We start from the raw sequence: 21,008 nt of genomic DNA, 5'->3' as shown, positions 1-21,008 counted from the left end.
AGAAGGGGAAACTGACAAGGAGCAAAAAGCTTTATCCTCAAGAAACTAAAGGGAGGAAAAGAGCGCGGAATAAGCAGCTCATCCTCCAGATTATATAACCCCAAGGAAGCCATGGAAGGCTCAGTGAGAAATCCAAGTTTATTGGCAACAAAGGAGTGGCAAGGAGAGTGGCAGTGTGCGAAGTGTTAATTCGGAGCTGTGGGGCTATTTAAAGACTACGGGGAAGAAAAGAAGGAAATCTAAGAAGCGATCAAAGACAGGGATGATCGAGGGGGTCGGGGGTGAAGGATCCAAATAGAGGTAACTGTGCAGCACAGGTGCCTGGAGCAGCTGAGGCTACCGAAAGGATGCTCTTTGCATACACGAAATATTCCCAGGGAAAGGGGAAGGCTGAGAGAGAGAGAGAAGAGAAAGTGGGCCAGCACGCAAGGGAGGGAGAAAGACAAGGTTAGAGCAGAAAGTGCATCTGAGCCAGAGAGAGAAGGGAAGGGAAGAGAAAGGAAAGGAAGGGCTCGGCTCCACCTCCCTGTTCAAAGCAGCGTCCCAGCTGCTCTCAAACCAACTGCTCAATTCTATTCACTGTCGAGACGGAACAAAAAAGTGGCTATTTATTAGAGTACTTGTTTGGTATTGTTCAAGGCCACACAAAAGACGTTTCATTATGTGAGGGGGGGGGAGAGACAAGCCCCTCTTTTTCCAGAGCGAAACAATAACTTGAAATTGTCTTTAAAGTCTTTTCTATCAATAATAAATTTCATTTCCTTCTCTCTCTCTCTCTCCCCCGTGCAGTGTGTGGATGGGTGTGAGTGCTGAGTGTGCCTGTGTAGCCGGGCACTGCTGGCTGTGACACAGCCGCTTGGGCTCTTAGGCTGGGCTAGGGGCTAGGAGGGTAGGTATTTCCCCAGCTCGCTCGAGTGTAAGTCGCCAGCGCTGTAGCGAGCTCGCCAGATGTGTGGGTCTGTACAGCGAGGCTTGAGGAAGGTGTCAATGTCAGATTGCCCAAGGGGAAAGCCTGGCCCTGAGCTGCTGTTGGGAGGAGGCTGGAGCTGGAAGAGGAACTGTAAGTGTGCCTGGAACTTTTTTGGGGAGGGGGGTCTTCACCCTGGCGGGTGGGGGGGCCGAGGGGAGGTTTCAAAGCGGAGTTTCCTGAGGGTAGGGCGGCTCCCAGCTTGCTTTTGACAGAGCAGGGGGAAGGGACGTTGCCCTCGCCGGTTTCTCGGCTGTGACACTAAGCGGGGCTTTTTGCAGTGTTTTTTTCGGGCTGTGCACCCCCCCACCCAGAAGGGAGCGGAGGGTGGAGTGGTTTCTGGCGTGGCGCGGGGCTGCTGCTCTCTCCAGGCTCAGCGGAGGGGGAGGCTGCGGGCTCCCCTCGCCTGCGCGCTGCAGAAGGCGCTAACTCGGCGGGTTTACAATTACATTTAAAAAAAATTAACATGTCGCAGCGCGAGTGCCATTGAGTGAAAGCTGTTTGGGGCAAAGAATCAATTTAACGTTGACTGACCGGCGGTCCTGACTGTATTAATCCTGCCAAAACCAAATCAATAGCAAAGGCAGCCCTCTGCTATTAGAAGGGATGCCCTGCCCCGGGTGAGGCGCGTTCAAACGGGCTGCGAGCATTTCTCATGCTGCCTGGTTGAGCAGCACCTACTCTCTATTCTCCCCGCGAGTTTGGGGCAACACATACTTTGATCTGATCTAATTACATTTGGGTCGGAGCCTTGTGTGAAAGTGACACGGAAATCTATTACTTCCTGCGTGTGAAATCGCACTCCCGTTAAGTTTCATTATGTAAAAGGACGAGAGCCTTCAATCAACAAATAAGTACCGCTGAAGAAACTCTTAATTCTTGGGGATAATCTTTCCTGGTCTTGAGATCAGAGTGTACCCTCTAGCCCTGAGCTGTTGTAGGTATTGTGTGTGGCCTCCCCTTATGGTTGCCATAAACTGTGACGAACTTTAAAAGGTAAAATGGATTTTTTGTTTTGTTTTGGTCGATCAACAGCCAGTGGAGCAGCTATCGATTGGGGAGGGGACAGGATTTGGCTGAATCTCCTTTCAGAAACAGATGTTTAAACATGATAGCAACTCCAGTCAATTAACCCATTAAAACCCCGTTTTATCGCATTGATTCCCGCAGGCTGCTGCAGCGGGTTTCGGTTTGAAAGCCTCTTTGTTAAGGGGGGGAGTGTGAGAGAGAGAGAGATTAGGGGAAGAATTTGGATATTTACAGGATTCACTAGAGAAAGGGACGCGGAAAACTCTTCTTGTCATTAAGCAAAGTTGTTGTAAAGTAAACCGCGACCTCCCGCCAAATCTGCTAAATAATAGCTCATTGCTGATCACAAAATATAGATAGTAGCTAGTTAGCTTAGGGAGAGAGTAGCTATGTTACCTGCAACATTCCGTTCGAGATAAACTTCATAGGTCAGGCTGCCTATCTAAGGAAAACGCTATGCCTGTACTACAGCATGCTTAAAAAGTTGGCCCGAAACTTTAAAAATATGAAGGTGTTCTCCCAGCTAGTGCACGCTTGGGACTAAGAGGATATCCAGGAAAGGGCGAGACAACCCAGCGGTCTGCGGGTAATTTAGTTGCTCTGCCTTGTAAATGTTGAAACATCCACCTTGACTTGAGCGCGTATATATTGACTTGGGCGTGACAGTGAGGTGCAGTTGGGAGCCAATTTGCGAGGCTTGTCTTCTGTATGAGGCCAATGGTGCCTTGGTAGCCATCAGCCCTGAAGTGTGATGACACTTGCAGCACATGCAGATAGTAGGAAATGAAACCCTGGGACAAGAGTTCAAAGTAACTTCACAAATCCCTCTTGGGAGACGGACCATTCAGGGGTGGGGGAAGACAGCCCCATCAGAGCTAAGGGTTAATCATGAACCTGCAATCTCTGGAAGTCATGGAGTTGGCTCCACATGTGCCTGGAAGGGGGTGGGGGGAGGAATGCAGCCCTGGTCCCAGGACTATCTTGCCCAAGTGTTGGGTGGTGTAGGGCAAACGGGGAGTGACAGGTATTGGGCGGCTGTAGCCAAAGCGCAGGATACACACGATCCTGCATACAACTACGTTGTGAAAATACCCTCCTGTAAACCAGAACATTGGGATTTGGTTTAGTGAAATACGATCCGGACTAAACAAACGAACGATAGGAATCAAAAGGAAGGAAAGGTTTCGGCGTTCAATTCCTCAAGTTTAGCGATACATGCAGATTATTGTCCATCAAAAAGGATTAGTAGCTAGATTAATAAATCCAGATAATCAAAGTAAATATAAATAACCCTTGTCATCCGAAGTTCCGTTACAAATAGGTTTAGGAAGCCAGAGCTGATTGGACGATAGTTACGTGTACATGGCACTAAGGAAAAAGAGAAAAGCTAGTATTATATTTTGAAGCGAAGAAACCTGTTTTTTACCTGCACAGGTTCATAGACCTGAGAGTGTTCTAAATTAGCGGAATCTGTGTGGTTTTGTATACATCTTACCTTTTGCATCAACGTTGCTGGTTTCAGTTAAAGAACAAACGTAGGAAGTTGCGAGCGCTTTCATTTTCTACTCTGGACTGTTTGTTAATAAAGCCGCCCCCCACCTCTCTTTTTTCAGGCTTTCCAATGATCATGTTATAAAATATTTATTTGTATAGCGTGTGTAGTTCTATAGCTATACAGCATTACAGTGTGCAGAAGGTACACCTCATTAACAATTCGTGCAGGTGTAATGTGAAGTATCAGGGAAATGATCTTGTAAAATTAGGATTTTTTTTTCAAATCACTCGCACCCAAAGAGGCAAATAAACACGGCGAGGGGATCTCCTAGCTGCAGCCAAGTAGTCATAATATCTCCACTTGCTGCAAAGGAAATAGGATTATTCTCTTTACTTGGTGGAGTTAGGTTGATGCCTTTGGATGAATACGTTAATGGCTTTAGATGGAGCAAAAGGATCATTTATTTCCTCTGGGTGTTTTTAACTTCCAGAATAGAATTGTGAGATTATTTAGATGTTCCTACTTTTCCCCTTGTTTGTTTTTTTCTGAAATAAGCACTGGATGCGACTGAAAAGGCTTGAAATCGTGTCAAAGTGATGTTTTAATCTCATTGAAAAGTGTATTAAAGGACAAGATGTAATTTATGTGAGATGCTTTGATGAAAAGAGAGATTGGAGTGGATGATACTTTCACTCTCCTGTGAACCTCATGTCATATTTATATTGAAGCCTGTGTAGCTAATCTAATTTGCAATAACTAGAATGGTCCGCCAGAAAAAGCTGCTGTGATTTCTCTTCTTTCTTTATTTACTTATTTCATGTAAATTCGTTCTGACTTGTCTACCTCTTTGACTGAGTGAGGCCTTTTCTATTTTTGGCTAACGAGTGAGGATGTCAGATATAAATATTTTAGTTACAATGCTATCATTCCAGTTTTTCTAGGCGACGCGCCATAAATTCGTGAGATATCGTCTTACTGTTGTTTACAAACAATACTGTACTGTGGTTGTAGCGCTTTCCCGTATCTTAATGATACATATACCAGAAGCCCAATTTTAAAGCCTAATTTTCTAATAATGCCCGTTTCTTGCCCACTTTACCTGGTCTTTTTCTCGATTTAAAAGTTAAACTTCACAAAAACATAACTACAATGTTTTTCTCTATACTAGGCTGTCAATTATTCGACACATTTTTTGTCTAAAGTATCTTTTGTTTAACGTATCCTGTGAAAAGAAATGGTCTAGTATCCCTTAAAACTGACAAAATGAGACAACATAAACCTACATTTCATAATACATTTGGTATTTTGCATCCTGACTTGCACATATTACACGTGTGTACTTCAACAGTAAAAAAAAAAACAGAATAGACTTGAACATTACAACTTTTAGGTAAGGCAGAAAAGGTGTATTCAGGCTGTTAATTACAGGGGTTTGTGTCACTGGAATCTTATCAATGACCCGTTTAATATTACTGTAATTACTGACAAAATAAGACAAGGATGGATCACAATACAGAATATTTCTCTATCAAAACAATATTGTGCTGGAAGTCTGGTTAATATGGAATATAAACAAACATTTTATAAAAGACTCGTTCTGACAAAACGTGATTAAAAGACTCGTCCTGCCTTTTTTTTTTTTTTTTTTTTTTTTTTTTGAGAACCCCAAACTCCTATTGGACTAAGGATTAGGCCCTGTTCAAATAGATACTAATATCGATATATCCTGTAATGAAAAAGAAAAAAGAAAAACAAAGGCAGAGAACTCTACCATTGGTCTCAGGCTAACAATCCCAACATCATTTAAGTGTGTCTTGCAGTTTCTCCCTGATCGTTAGCTCTTGAATCTGACAACTTGGTACTGCCAGTTCATTCACAAGCCAGAGCTCCGTTGAAACTTCAGTGTTACTGCAGACTGCAGTGTAGATCAAACATACAGAAGATCGATACTATTTCATTTAGGCGCAACCAAAACATAAAGCACTTACTGAAAGTCAGTGTCAGATAGAAATGAAGGAGTGACAACAAAAGCTAGGGATTTCTAAACTCTTCCTATCGCACTGAAGAGTAATTTATCAATACTGGCTTGAGCTGGAAAAAGTTGAGCAAAATTCCCTTGGAAAATGGCTCTTCCGGACCTCATTTAAACATCTGGTTTTGCGATAATGATGGCTTACAAAACCATAATTACAGATGTATTTAGTAAGTTATCGAATTGTTTATTAACAACCATTTATTCTTTTTTTAAAATCAGACTAATGTACTGAATACACTTTTGTATTTAGTTTAGTGTCTCTATCTAGAGAACTGCTAGAAACGTCCCAGGAGTACAGTCAGTTCCATTTAAGTAGCTTCAGAGCTATATTTATTTCCCACGCAGTTGGAGTTGTTGCTTGTACTAAGGAAATCTGCTTGGTTTTAATAATATTTCATCGACATTTACATTAATCGTCACACGTTAATATCCGTCTGTTTTTCCTTTCTATGTGTATGTCCCATTCCTTTGTCCCTTACGGATTCCTGTCTATTGTCATTAAGTTTTGGTGACTTTGGCGTTTGCTCATCAGTGCGCTAACATTGAAAAAAGAGCAATGGTCCATGTTTACGAAGCTCTGTTTTCGTTGATTTTGAGGGGAAACAAGATCGAACCCAACTTCAGAGATAGGACAAATCATTCCAGTTTCCTAGTAATAGTTTGTATGACTAACAATAAAAAGCTGCCGTTCGAGTCTCATTGGGGTTTTCATTTTAACCGTAATACGGATAAGAAAAAAAACAGTAACTAAAGGATTTGGAGAAGGATCATGACTGCTCATTTTGGGGGGGTACATGGTGTGTGGTTAGAGTAAGCTTTGCCTTTTGGAGCTTTCCCTTGATGGCACAGCTCGCCTTGGGAAAGGGGAAAGACATTTCTTGCTGGAGGTTTAGCCTTTTCCCTTTTCTTTCATTCATAAACCTGGTGGCTGTAGACACAGCTTGAATATTGACGTCTCTTCCCCCAACTGCTCCTCCGTTAACCCAATTACAGAATTCATCAAGAACTGTGTTGAATTATCTCTTTCCATACAGTATCAGCATTAGCCTAATTAAAAGCTATAATGTCTGATATAATGATTAAATCGTTAGCTCTGCTGTAGGGAAGCAATATTTTGTTTTCCCTTCAATTAGAAGCTGATTGAGGTTTTCAGAGCAGGTCAGCTGTGAAATTTGAATTATATGTGCGAGTACTGTTCACAGGGTGAGCCCCTACTCGAAAGCTCCAGAGATTCTCCAAACGCTTTCACCCAGCGAGCAAGGAAGCGTCAACAGAAAACACACAGAGAGATTAGATATTTGCTTTAGGATTGTGGAGTTAGGATCTCCAGATTAACTGTTAGTATTGGAAAGGGAAAGGACTTTATTTATTTATCCTTGTCTCAGTCGCTATCCATCCCAACTGGCTATTACTTTGAGTCCAAAGCATGATCACATTCTTGCAAAGTTACCGAGACACTAAAGACTTGTTCTTTTGCTCTGGTTGCTTGTCGCTGGTCCAGAGGATGCTCCGAGCTGGATTTCACAAGCAGAGTCGGTTTCGATTCTGCACTGGCCAGGAGCCTGTTCAGTAAGGGCATGGGCGACCTGGAAGGGATGCTGCTTAAAGCCAACGCTGTGGGGGGACATCCGCACGGGGATTGTCACGGGACTGCAATGAGACGGGGAAGAGGCTGAATCCGGGGCTGTGGGGAGAGAGGACTAGAGGTGAGCTGGAGGGGGCGGAAGCAGCCGGCTCCGGGCACTGCTCTGGGCAGGGAAGCAGAGCCAAGGCAGCGAGGCGGTGTTTCTGAGTTACTTTGCAGCCAGCAGACGGCGATCGCAGCCTGCGCTGGGGATCTCCTCCAGAGTCCAGCGCTGGCTCGCTGCAGCCCGCAGCTGGGTCCTCTGCTGCAGGCGTTGCTTCCTCCTCCTCCTCCTCACAGGGGCCCAGCAGCTCACGACCTCTGGCAGCAGCCACAGCGCCGGCTTCTGGCCCGCTGCGGGAGGCGCAGGCGGGCTGCAGAGGAGGCAAGGCGGGATCCCCCAGCTGGGCTCCCTTCCCGCCACAAGCGCGCTCACGCAGGAGGGAGACACCGCCTGGGGAGGTGCGGCTCGCAGCCAAGAGGAGCCTGGTGGCGGGGGAGGGAATCACTTGTGGCTCCCGACGCAGCGCAAGCGGGGCAAGCCTGCGCTTCCTCCACCCCAGCGCTGCGCCAGCGCCGGATACGGGACCTTTCACCCTTTCTTCCCTGCTGCCGGCGCGGGGGGGCGGACGCCTTCCGCTCTCTGGGGACGCCTCTGCTGGGCGGGCTTTCCCCGACATTTAGGTTTCCTCGTGGGATCCTGGTCCCCGAGGAGCGGAGGCATCAGCCCTGTATTTATTTCCTAAAAATACCGTCCCCCGCCCACACACACACACAGGCTGGCCCCCGCTCTCCTCTCCTGCCCCCGCCTAACTTCGGGCTGGCTTGAACTGCACTTCTCGCTGCAGAGAGCGAGTTTAGGGAAATCTCTTCCCCGCAGCCAGCCCAAGTAGCTGCCGGCAGCCTCCGCTCCCGGCCGGGCGATGCCAGCAGGTCATGTCCGTCCTGCCATTACACAGCGTCGCGGAGTCCACTGGGCTTCTGGCTGCACTCTGGGAAACTTATGAATAGGGTGACCAGACAGCAAATGTGAAAACTGGGGACGGGGTGGGGGGGTGTAATAGGAGCCTGTATAAGAAAAAGACCCCCAAATCGGGACTCTCCCTGTAAAATCAGAACATCTGGTCACCCTAGTTGTTCAAGGCCTGGAGGCCTGATTGCTCGAGCCTGGATCTGCTCTGTAAACCAGGACATACTGGGAAGTGAGGCCAGAGAAAAGAACAGGAACTTAGATGCCTGCTCATGACCCTGGGCTGCTCTTTATCCTAAGTCGATGTTGTACAAGAACACCACAATCTCCTGTCAGGATACACAAGAACCAAGTGCAAATATAGTCAAGGAGCTAAACTACACACACACACACACACACACACACACACACACACACACACACACACACACACACACACACACACACACACACAATGAACCCACCAATGAAGCTCTGAGTGTGAGTGCAAAGATTGGCAGTCAGCCCTCTCTTCACAGCTAGCTGTGCTGTCTGTCCCGGGGGGCCATGGGGTGTGCGGGCTGCAATCATACAGCGCTATTCCCCTGGAGATCTTCAAAGGGATGGCTCAATGTGACATGGCCTCATCCAAATAGCATCAGTGCTGGGCAGAGCTCCTCGCCCTGGCCTGTTTGTGTTTGGTTTGCTGGTGGGTATTTTCTTCGCGGCATTTTTGTAGCTGTGGAAGGAAAGGAGCCGATGAGTTGTATTGTTTGGGGTTTGTTTGTTTACTGGAAGAGGGGGTGGCATTGCTTCCAGGGAAAGCAGAAAGATTACGGATGAGCTAGTGTACGGCTTTTCTTCTTGCTTTGCCAGACTCGGAGTCTTGGCGCTGGGTGTCCTGCTGCTGCCTGATTGGCACACGCAGCAGCTGTCAATCAACTGTCACTTGGCAACAAGTTACACCTGCCGTTTGAGTTTAACGCTCATAAATGCAGGCACCCAAAGTGCCTGCAACTGGGCCATAGTAACATAATCCATAAAAGCTTTATTGCGGGTGCTTTGAACACTTGCTATAGCGCAGTATATATAATTCAAGCCTAAGCATCTACTGTCAGTTGAAATGCACGGGGAAACAAAGGGCAATATCATATTTGGAAACAATTTGCGAGAATATGATTGATAGAGAAAAAAATCTACACTGAGTCAAAGTCAGTTATCTAAATTCCAAAGATTATAACTTCTTCCTGTTATGAACGTTAGATTTCGGGGCATGTGTTAAACGAATTGCCAGATTCCTATGGAAAAGATGGCACCAAAACTGTTTCATACAACTTATTTTCAGGTCTTTGGCTATTTTAAAATCTAATTTCAAAAATAAAATATCACTCGGTCCTTAAGTGACAAAAACAGTTATAACTTCTCATAAATCATTGCCTTTATCTGTTGGTTTATTACAATACTCAACTCTCCTTTCTTTGTCAGCTGTCAAAGGGGAAACGTATTTATTTCTTAAACAATTCCCCTCCACGCACACACACACGCACACATATTAATTGGTAACTTTTAAAATGCAATATTAAACAACTAAACTGTTTGGCTTGTTTTTCCCCTACAGATGTAACAAACTATTATCATTAACTAAAATAAACAAGCTACTAAAACACGGAGGTCCCGATCCTATAATCTTTAGTTAAGTAAATCTCCCATTGATTTCACTAATGACTTCAAGGGAAGTTTTTCATCAAAGAAACAAACAGCAGATTGCAAAATAGCGCCTGGATCCTGCACCCATTAAAGTCAATGGCAAAACTCTCATTGAATATAGTGGGAGCAGGAGCAGGCCTCATACATTTAATCGAAAATATATGTAAAGTAATATTATTCCTCTAAATTAATCAAAATGAACGTGAGGAGATTACTACTTAATGTCAAGTAATCTAAAATGAAAATTGTTTAATCTGGACACAGAACATCACGCTGTTGCCTTGTATATTATAACAACCCTACTATATAAAAGTTCTACAGCAATAACAGTAATAGCGATGACTGGTATTATTTCTGTAATTTGGACAGCCATTAGGGTCACGAAAATTAACACTCACATTAAGTGGGAGAAAAAGAGGAGATGCCAGGTGTCCATTTCCTCCCACACAATGAAATATTATTATGATCGTGATTCATATATGTTTATTTGTACTATAGAATGGGCATTTGCAGGACGATATTAATGGTATACAGTCACTTTCGTTATACACCCTTATTTGCACCGCAATACAAAATCACTGAAATCTGTCTCACTGCTCAGGCAGGGAACAAAAATGTTCCCTTTAACGTTTTCACAAAGAATTAAGTTGTCCATGTTTACTTTACAGAAATGCAAGATGTTTATATATACATTTAGGAGTATCAGGTACTTTAACGCCCTTAGATCTTAATATATAATAATAGCAATTTAGGTGATTAGCCTATATTATGGCCTAGGCCTTTGTGTATTTTCAGTACTTGGAACAGCCATGTCATTAACTTGGGTAGAAACATTTATGGTCCGAGTTTACAGTCATCATTCAGGCAATGCTCCAGTAGATATAACTCCTTAGGAAGAATGGAGAGATCTCTACCACACAATTCGGAGATCTGCGCTGATCCAGCCGTGGGAGGTTTCTCTGAGTAACGGGTGCGGGATCGGGCCATTGTCTTTTCAACTCCACATTTAACATAGTAAACATCGAGTTATGGACTGGCATATTGATTTTATTTATTAATCTACTGAGGTGTGCTACTCTATACAAACCACTGTAACAGTTGCTCTGGAAGTCAATAGCGCAGGCTTTAAACAAGTGCGTTCATATGGATGTACTGGATTGATTAAAAGGTCTGGATTGAGTAAATATATTAAAATAATATAGGCTCCCCCAACCATTTCACCACCCCCATCTTTTAAAAGGCGTGAGAGAAAGTTCAGTGAGAATTTAAGGAAGCATTAGGTCTCTAAGGACACGCAGGCAGAAGATTCAAATGTAAGGCTACCGCTCAGGAATGCAGATGGTGTGTTCCTGTGGTTCTCCAGCGAACACACAGGCACGCAACGCCATGCCAACAAAACATTTCATGTATCCCACCACGCACCATCGTGTAGTCCTGACACAGGCACAAACGCACCTGCCAGGGTTAAGGCAAGAATGTCATCTCTAACTTTGTAATTGCCTGACTTTTGTAGGCTATGTAGCTAGCACTCTGTGTGTTTCGAGTACGGGGTATTATTGTTGCAGGATTATAATGGTATTTAATTACTATTAACTCCTCTTTACCTAGCAGGGCAAAGCAGGGTAGCCGTGACCCCAGCTCTGGCCCCTCCCAACCTCCCCTCCACCCCCAGAATAGTTTATACTTCTCACCTCCGGACGTCACTCCTCAGCGCGCCATGCAAATAATCCCCCGCCGCCGCGTTCCGATTGGCCACGGCAAACTCATTTAATCCCAGTTCTGTGCGCGGTGTATGGCTGCTGGACTCCTCTCTCTGTGTGTCTCTCGCCAGCTCCTCCTCTCCTGATTCCTCCCGGGCAAGAGGAGGGAAACCACAGAGAACAAATTACTGTGCAACTTCTCTCTGGCTCCGGGGTTTTTTTCTCTCCCCCTCCTCTCTATTTTCTTCTCCTCACTCCCTCTCCCTCTTTTTTAGTTCTCGTTTAATTACTTTTTTCGGAAGCTTTTCCTCTTTCTTCTGCTCTGTTCACCTGGGAGCAGCGGACGCAAGTCACACACAAGCTCTCTAGAAGTTAACAAAGAACAACAACAACAAAATAGCTCTGTTAAGAATCAGGGGGAGACAGAGAGAGAGAGGAGGGGTGTGCGTGTGTGTGTGCCGGAGAGAGAGAAGGACATTTCTGAGTGCTCTGCACACTCCTCCTCCTTGCAAAGTGAAGCAGCAAGTTTGCCTTGCACCTGTTTGAGCAGCTTGAATCCAGATCGCCAGCAAGCCCTGAAAGTGGTTTTCAAAGGAGAAAGTTTTTTTGCCTAAGGTGTTCCCGGGTGTGCTTTTTTTTTTTTTTTTTTTTTTTTGTCTTTTCTCGTCCCTTCCTTCTTGGCTCTCTGTGTTTGATATTTTTATGCTTGGTGCCGGTGGAAAATAAAAAGCTACTTGAATGTACAGCATGATGATGGAAACGGACTTGCACTCCCCCGGCGGAGCCCAGGGCCCCACTAATCTAACGGGCCAGACCGGAGCGGGAGGCGGCGGAGGCGGCGGCGGCGGTGGGAACAAAGCGAACCAAGACCGGGTCAAGAGACCCATGAATGCCTTCATGGTGTGGTCCCGGGGCCAGCGCCGGAAGATGGCCCAGGAGAACCCCAAAATGCACAACTCGGAGATCAGCAAGCGCCTGGGGGCCGAGTGGAAAGTCATGTCGGAGGCCGAGAAAAGACCCTTCATCGACGAAGCGAAGCGACTTCGGGCGCTGCACATGAAGGAGCATCCGGATTATAAATACCGGCCCCGCAGGAAGACCAAGACCCTGCTCAAGAAGGACAAGTACTCGCTGGCCGGGGGGCTGCTCAGCGCCGGCTCGGCGGGGGGCGGCCCCGCCGGGGTCGGGGTGGGCATGGGGGTCGGGGTGAGCCCTGCCGGCGTGGGCCAGCGGCTGGAGAGCCCCGGCGGCACGGCCAGCGGGGGATACGCGCACATGAACGGCTGGGCCAACGGCGCCTACCCGGGCTCTGTGGCCGCGGCGGCGGCGGCGGCCGCGATGATGCAGGAGGCGCAGCTTGCCTACGGGCAGCACCCGGGTAGCGGCGGGCACCCGCACCATCCGCATCCGCACCACCCGCACCCGCACAACCCGCAGCCCATGCACCGCTACGACATGAGCGCGCTGCAGTACAGCCCCATCTCCAACTCGCAGGGCTACATGAGCGCCTCTCCCTCGGGCTACGGGGCCATCTCCTACGGCGCCCAGCCCCACCAGAACTCGGCCGCAGCGGCAGCGGCGGCCGCTGCCGCGGCGGCGGCTTCCTCCGGAGCTCTGGGCGCCTTGGGCTCGCTGGTCAAGTCGGAGCCCAGCGTGAGCCCGCCCGTCACCTCGCACTCACGGGCCCCGTGCCCCGGGGACCTGCGGGAGATGATCAGTATGTACTTACCGGCCGGAGAAGGAGGGGACCCGGCTGCGGCTCAGAGCCGGCTTCACTCCCTGCCCCAGCATTACCAGAGCGCCAGCACGGGGGTCAATGGCACGGTCCCCTTGACACACATCTGAGCCGGGAGGGAAGGAGAGGGACAGAAACTTGCATTGAACCCGGCTGAACTGTACCTCTGTCTGCCTGGCCGCCGCCACCACTCCCCTCCCCAGCGCACACACCCGCCGGCTCCCTTTTTGTACAGAAAATGTTTGGATGTTCTTGTAATAACAAATAATAATAATAATAATAATAATTAATAATGAGGGGGAAAGGTAACGATTGCTCTAATTACCTTTTTTTAGGACTAGTTTCTGAAACTAGTTTTTGCGTTTTAGACTGAACTTCTGTGTTTTATTGAGACTTTTGTACAGTATTTATCATTCATCCACGAGGCACAGAGCGTTTTATTTGCTAAAGAGAAAAAAATCACAAAAAGACAAAAAAAAATAAGAATAATCACACAAAGATCTAGGCGATGCCAACTTTTATATTGCAGAAGCGTTACCCGCTTCTTCCTGGGATCGCTTCTTGTGTAGGCTTTTTACTGCCTAATTAAGACAAAGTTGATGGGGAAACAGTTCTCATTTATTACACATGTACTAAGACAAATCCAAAACCACACGTAAAAGTTTTTGTAGATGTTATTGCGGGGGGGGGTTATTTGTTTGTTTATTTATAAAACTTTTTTTTCCCGACTGCAACATTATTCTTGGTTTTGTAATACTTTATTGTACCTTTTTATTTTATTTTTGTTTTGTTTGTTTTTGTATGATTTCTTGTAAATGCATTGTGAATTAATTTTTATTTTAGGCGTTACGAGGGAATTGTGTATATAGTTTACTAAAAAGCCTTTCTGCTAAAGAAAAATCCTAAGGATGCGTTCGTTGACTACTGAGTTAAATAAATTTCAAAGTGGAAAAAGTCACCTGTTTTTTTTTCAATAAACCCGAAAGGTACTAATTTTATACGCATGGTATGCCTTAAAATATAACCAGTAAACCTAGAAATTGAAAAGGAATTTAAAAAAAATGATCAGAAAATAACATAAAACAAATCCCGTATTGTGTTTAGATTTCTCACAATCTATATAAAACTGAAGGGATGAAAGTAACAAAAGTAGTTAGCTTTTTTTTAAAGATATTTTAATAGCTGTTAAGGTATTGTTAAGAAGGCGACCTATTAAAATACTTTCCATAGTACTCATGGTTCATTTTGTTTATTTTATTTGTGGAACTGACTGTCCAAACCTGGAGTGACTTCATGGCTAGGGGCTCTTATCAGGTCTGGACGATCTGCCTTCCCTTTCTCTCAGATTTCAGACTGGGGATCCCAGCAGCGATGGGGAAACCTCGTCCCGGAGGGATGCAAAGGCTCCAGCGTATGCACAAGTTCCTCTCTAATCACCACAACAATTGCAAGAGAAACTGATTGGGTTTGAGTGTAATGAAAAACAATCTCTGTACCAAAAATATTAAAAGAAGTCCTGGCCCTCCCAACTCCCCCCCCCTCCCCAGGGGGCTGCAAACAACGCTGGATTTCACGCACGCACACACGCGCGCGCGCACACACACACACACAAATCCTGTGTAACTGGAATGCAAGTTCTTAAAAACTGGTGTGAAAAGCTGTCAAGCAAAAATGATGTATTTGTTCCTAACAGGATCCTGATGTTGTTTAATGCTTTGAAAATTTATTATATTTTTTTCTACGTGTTTATCGGTACCTTGCTATATTCTGGAATTAAAAGTTTGCTGTAAACTTCATTTAATAGTAACGACAGCACTCAGTATTGCATTTAAAAATCATATTGTAGCAAATAAATTTTGAAATTAGTCGTAACATATTTAAACAAAAAAGAAGAAGAAATATTTTAACATCCAGAGTGGAAACATCGTTACAGCAGGCTTTAGAGCATCTTTTTATTGGTGGTGAATAAGTAATTTATCCATCCAAAAATGGGGCACTGTTAGTTGGTTAATAAGGAGCGGGTTCGGTCCGTATTAGAGATTGCACTTTAACTATAATGCTTACATGACAATTGACATATGTAACTATTTGGAGTCATTTTGATAATTTTGTTTAAACCACTCATTCGTTAAAGTGCGAAATTTTACTGAAAGATGTCTATTGATTTCTAACAAGGTAATAAAAATCCTTTTTGTAACTATTTGGATCCTTTATTAAACCGTTGTGTGTGCAGGTTTAGATTTTCAGCAAGTAGGTTTGTGAAACGTTCCGTGTACAAACACCGCACACACAAACCGTACCTTATGGGAAAGCTCTGTAGTTGTGCTCCTTCTAGCTAGGCATGATCCTACATCTTTCTAATCTAAAATAATCACATTTGTACTTTTAAATATGCAGAATAAATTGAGTACCTGTTGAACTATTTCTTAATATGACACACACATACACACACATATTTCTCGGCTCATAGCGCAATATGAGTGTATACGTACACATGTGTGTTTATAGGGTATATATATATATTTAAAACGTTTGGTGCACCCTTGATAGCTGCCCTTCCTCTAAGAGTTACAGAGTAACTGAAGTTCAGATTTATTCGGGGGAGAAATAAGTCACTAAATTTGCATAAACAAAATATAATTTGAAAATGCTGTTGTATGCACTGTTCTACATACAAATTATGTAATAATCCTTTTTGGGGAAATAAACATTTGAACAGTTCCAAACTAAATATAGAACGATTTCCATCCACTCTTGGCGAGATTTTTCTTTTCTTTCTTCCTTTTCTATCCCCTCACTCTTCCTTCCCCTCCCCTATTTAGCATTAGCCCTATAAATAATAGAAATATCTGCACTTTTAATTTATCGGGATTAAAAAGAACAAACCCGAATACAGTTAAATAAATATCGAATATTCTGCGCATTCCTTTCAAGGGAATGAAATCCTCTCCATGAATGTCAAAGACAGAATTATATGACTATGTAATGTATTATCTGCTCATGGGTTATTGGTTTTGCTCCATGGATTTTTTTTTTAATCATGTGTAGCTATAGACAGCATCTACAAGCAACATTAAAACAACTTTGTTAGGTGGAAAAATATGGTTAGGTATGGTAAAATAGTTCATTCTTCGGGCTCTTTTCTTTGCAAGTTATATATAAATGAATAATTTAATATGCAAAACTAAAGATAGGTTTAAACGATTTATGGATTAAGTACTTTACATCGAAAATGTATGAAATGTTCATCCTATAACATGATTGACAGAGCTATTAAAATCACCTATATGGAGGAATTAAAAACTACGCATTTCGTTTTCAGTAAAGGAGGAAATTCCAGGCACTAAAAAGAAGAGGGCGGAGGGGAGAATATCGTTTGTACTGAGCTCTGTTATATGGAGCTGGGGGTTGGATTCAGGGCTTCCCCCCCAGGGGCAGAGATGCAGCTCTGCCCCCCACCCCTGGACACTGCTGCCCCTCTCTTGGCTCCTGGCCTGGCTCCGGCCCTCATCTAGACCTCTTGGGGAGAGGGACAAGCAGGGTCGGAGGCAGAACTTGCTAAGGCTGGGGGCGGCGGCCGATTCTTTCTAAACTTCAAACGAGAAGGCAAACTTGGCCTTGACTCGCAGCTCTTTTCCTAACGGTTTGGGGAGGGGGCGGCTGGGGAGCCCGAGTAGCTGAGGTGAGGGTTGTGCTGGGCTCTGGGGATTAGGGTTTCCCGCAAACTCCACTCCCCCTTGGTGGGGAGGGCACCGTGCAAGAGCCCGAGGGCTGGTAAAAGTGGGGGAGGGACATTGGCGACTGAATACGCTGAGCTCTTGGGGGAGATATTAGGCTGCATGAAGTGGCCCGTTCAAATACTCTCTTTGGAAAGGGGGTGGGTCTCCAGAATCTACCCGCAAAGCTGTGGACACCCAGAGCAAAGCCCCTCGATCGCCACGGCGGGAGAGGAAGCTCAAGAGATGAGCCAGGCGGCTGGGCGCGGACCCTCCCGCCCAGCTGTGCTACCTCCTCCAGGCAACATCAGCCCTCCGGGGCCGGGGGGAGACAGACGCTGAGCGCTTGGCCGCGCTATAACGTTTTCTTCTTATTCAGAAAGTAGACCCCTCCCCGGAACCCCCAGCTAATCCGGGCGGGCGGCGGGACACAATAACCTGGGACTGCACCACCACCTACACCGACAGCTGCTTCTGTGCTTTCCCTTGACCCTGCTTTGCGGCGTGATTTGTTGGGGGAAATGAGGTGGCCGCTCGTGTTCCTGCCCTCTCCCATTTCCCTCTACCCTGCGCCCCGATCCCTCTGCCGACCCCCGCCCACTCCCCTGCCCTCTGCTCCATTCCTCCCGCCCACTCCCTCTCCCCTTCCCTTTTCCTTCCCTTCCTCCTCCCCTAGCCTCTGCTCATCTCACCCACTCCTTTAGCGCTGCCCCCTGCCTTTCTCCTCTCCTCCCCGTGCCTTTGCTTCCACTTCCCCTCCCCCGCCCCACCCCGGAGCCACATGGCAGACTGGTGGGCGGCTCTCGCAATACCCTCTGGTTGTGCGTGTGCTGGGGGCAGGTGCTCGTGGGCAAGGAGCCCCCTCCAGGAGAGGCCCAAGGCGGAGGGTGCCGGGGAAGGGGAGGGGGAAGGATCGCCTCGGCCTTCAGCGCAGCAAACCAAGGCGCCACAAGTGGCTGCGGCTCAGCGCTGCGGCGGCGCGGGCTGCTCCAGCCGGGTGGCAGCAGCCGGGCTGCTGCGGCTGAATGACGCAAGGGGCCGGGGGAGGAGGGGCTGTTTGGAGAGCGCGGGATTAGCGAGGAGAGAGCCCTGACCCCGGGATCAGCGGCCAGTCAAACCCATTTACACTCACCCAGCGGAACGCTGACGGCTCCCGCTGCAGCAAGCGGCCGGCCGGGCAACAGGTGAAACCAGCGTCCTCCCGCTGCGCCGGCGTGGGGGCGGGAGGCTCGGGGGAGCTGGAGGGTGGGCAGAGCCATCGCCGCCGAGGGAGGGAGCCAGGGGACAGGAGGCCGCTGGGGCCAGGGAGGGTGGGACGCTGCCGATCGCAGGAGGGAGGAGGCTAGCCTGGTGTGGGGAGGGGCATAGGCCAAAACCGGCGGGCAGAGGCACTCCGGGAGTGAGCCAGGCTCTGCCTCGTCCCATGATGTCGTATCTGGCCCGAGCTTTTCCCTCCTTTCCCCGCAGGGCAGCAGATGAAAAGGAATCTATGTTCCCACCCAGCGGAGCGTCCAGAGTGCGGCTCAGCCAGGGAAAGGCCAGGGCCGGCATGGGCCAGGGCGCAGCTCCCGTGGGCGGACAGCGCCGCGCTGTGTTTCACGTGGGAATCTGCCACCTCCTAGGTCGGGCAAAAGGGCTCCGAAGGAGACCAAATCTCACTCCGTCCATTCAGTGCCCACCCACCTGGACTCCTCCCCCGTCCAGAGCCGCACGTGCTCCTGGAAGGGGTTTGAAGAAGTGCCAAGGCGCACCTACACAAATGCCCCCCTGCACTCGTGTGAGTGTGTTTGTGCGCGTGCAACTGGCATGTCCACGCGCTGAATAAGGAGGCGCCTGCACGCGAAATGACCGCGCCCCACCGCCATTGCCCAGCTGGCACGTGCAGTTCTGCCGCTGACTTGACTCAGAGGCCGCCGAGACCTCCACTGTGCCCGCCGCAGTGCTTCTCGTGGACTTCCCAGCTGGCTTCCAGAAGTGAGATCGCCCCAGACGTACAATGAGCAGGAGACAACCTTGAGGAGCAAGCACAGCCTGGGCAAAACAGGAACTGACGCCATCCTTGGAAAGAATCTCTTAAGAATGTCCCGTTCCACTTACAATGAAACTACTTATTTTAAGGGTCGGCACCATGTATTGAGAGGAAATCCCCTTGCAACACATTTTAATCAAACAGAACTGGTGCCCACTCACTCTGATTTGCGTTCTTTACCAGTTCCTGGGCTTCATAGGAAGGAGAGATCCAGATCAGCCCTGGAGAAGTGCAGCTCCAGTGGGGAAGAAGGAAGGGGGTTACAGCTGGTGGTCACAAGGGCAGCTGGTGGTCCGTGGTTGAACTGCACCCCGCGGGGGCCAGAAGAATGTACGTCCCACATCAAGGGAGGCCCGCATAACCCAGAGAATGAGAGTGAAATGAGCTCTGAAAAGGAAAAACGAATCTCACAGGAGGAATAGGCGTAAGCGGTCTCACAGGGCTTGGGGAGAGGGCGAAATGAGGGAGCCTACGGGGGACCCAAAGTCCAGGGAAATGCAGCCCTTGCAAGGCTGAATAAGAAAACGGAACCTGAACAACTCGATTTCTTGCAGTTCCTGTGGGGAGAAAGGGGTGTCTAAAGGCCAAACGAAATTTATGGTGACATGGAAAGGGAGTGCTCACCAGGTGGAATGGAGACATTACAGAGATAAGGGGTTAGATCCTTACTTGTTTACATTGTCAAAGCTCCATTGAAATCAGTGAAACTATTACAGTTTACACCAGCTGAGGATCTGTCTCGGGGATCCCGCGCAGATTAAAGGAAAGTAGGTCCAGGAAAACGAGAAAGAAGCTCTGCAGAGAGGTAAATATTTAACCATCTCCAAGCAGACAGAGTTTGATCCTAGCTTACGTCATCACCTCTAGGACAATTCCTGAGTTAAGACAGCAAAAGAAGGGAACCTGCAATACAGAGCTGAAGTCATTTTATTCCCCAAAACATTAAAGGGGAGAAGGTTTTTTAGCGCGGGAATATTTTTTATTGCCCAGAAATGCAAGGCCTGCAGGGGTAGTTGTTTTATAGCTGGACACTTCAAACTTCAGACTTGGTAACGGAAACTGACTACTCCAAAGAATACAATGAAATATTTGTCTATGCGGGAAAATATGCAGCGGAAGCTACCTAACAGAAGTTTTGAGGCCGTCGTCATGACAAAAAATGTTGCTGGTTTTGTGGGAATTGGAAACTATTTTGCAGCTTTGCGGTTGGATCAGGAGAACGCGGGTGCCTTAAGGATGATGGGTATGTATGGTGGGAATCATGCTAACATTGGGCAAATTGGCCTGCGTTTGCCTGAGGACTAATGCAAATAGACTCATTGCCTCCAACACACGCATGGAAGGACGAGCGGGAAACAAAGTCTGATCGCTGATGTAACACTTCCCGGAGTTTGCCAGCAGCAAGAAGAGGGAGGACGTTGAAGCTAAATGTCTTGGAAACGAGGCTCACCGAAAATGAAGAGAAAGCGGGAAATATCTTAGATAGTCGAACATGTACAATTGCTACAGAGAGAACATACCTCTGGAGAACGGGAAGAAGTGCAACTTTGAGCTGACAGAAGGGGAAGTGCAGGGAAGTGTGCCTCTCTCTGGAGGAAAGGACTGTGCGTGGGCTGAAGAAATAGAGCAGACACCACCACGTGGAAACCTAGACTGGAACTAGGGCATTTAAAAAATGGAGGCGCTGTCACCGGAAGGAGAGATCGAAAGTTTAGCAAGGGATAGAACTCTCCATAACGACTGAAAACGAGCAGCGAACAGCGACACCCTAGGTTCTGGGTGGGATAATTTACCAAAGGGTCGGGGGGAATATGGAAACCTGGGTTTTTTGGGCCACATTATATTGCGCACATTTCACAAATACTCAGCTCTTTTTTGAAGGCGGAATGCATACAGAGGAATGACATAGAAAGATTATGTTGCAAGAACTTTTTTTTCATTTGTTCGATCTTAGTTAGGTTTGCAAAATTTAATGGGAGAGTCTTCAAGTTGAGAGTTTGCAAACTGTCTTATGGTAAAGGA

The 21,008-nt window shown here is 47.0% G+C and overlaps 1 protein-coding gene and 1 long non-coding RNA gene across 2 annotated transcripts in view; both read left to right on the top strand.

The window, feature by feature from the left end:
• Positions 1–835: 835 nt before the first annotated feature.
• Positions 836–21,008, top strand: part of LOC127050878 (uncharacterized) — a 31,460-nt gene continuing 11,287 nt past the window's right edge. Inside the window, exon 1 of the long non-coding RNA XR_007774342.1 lies at positions 836–1,060. This is a non-coding gene — a long non-coding RNA (uncharacterized LOC127050878). The remainder of the gene's footprint in view (positions 1,061–21,008) is intronic.
• Positions 11,687–13,522, top strand: SOX1 (SRY-box transcription factor 1). The gene has a single exon (XM_050950428.1). It carries the CDS (start codon positions 12,245–12,247, stop codon positions 13,349–13,351), a length of 1,107 nt encoding a protein of 368 aa, XP_050806385.1. The 5' UTR covers positions 11,687–12,244; the 3' UTR covers positions 13,352–13,522.

The sequence above is a fragment of the Gopherus flavomarginatus genome, chromosome 1, assembly GCF_025201925.1.
Source record: "Gopherus flavomarginatus isolate rGopFla2 chromosome 1, rGopFla2.mat.asm, whole genome shotgun sequence".
Lineage (NCBI taxonomy): Eukaryota > Metazoa > Chordata > Testudines > Testudinidae > Gopherus > Gopherus flavomarginatus.
Note: the sequence above shows the minus strand (reverse complement) of the source record. Positions and strands in the feature narration are given on the sequence as shown.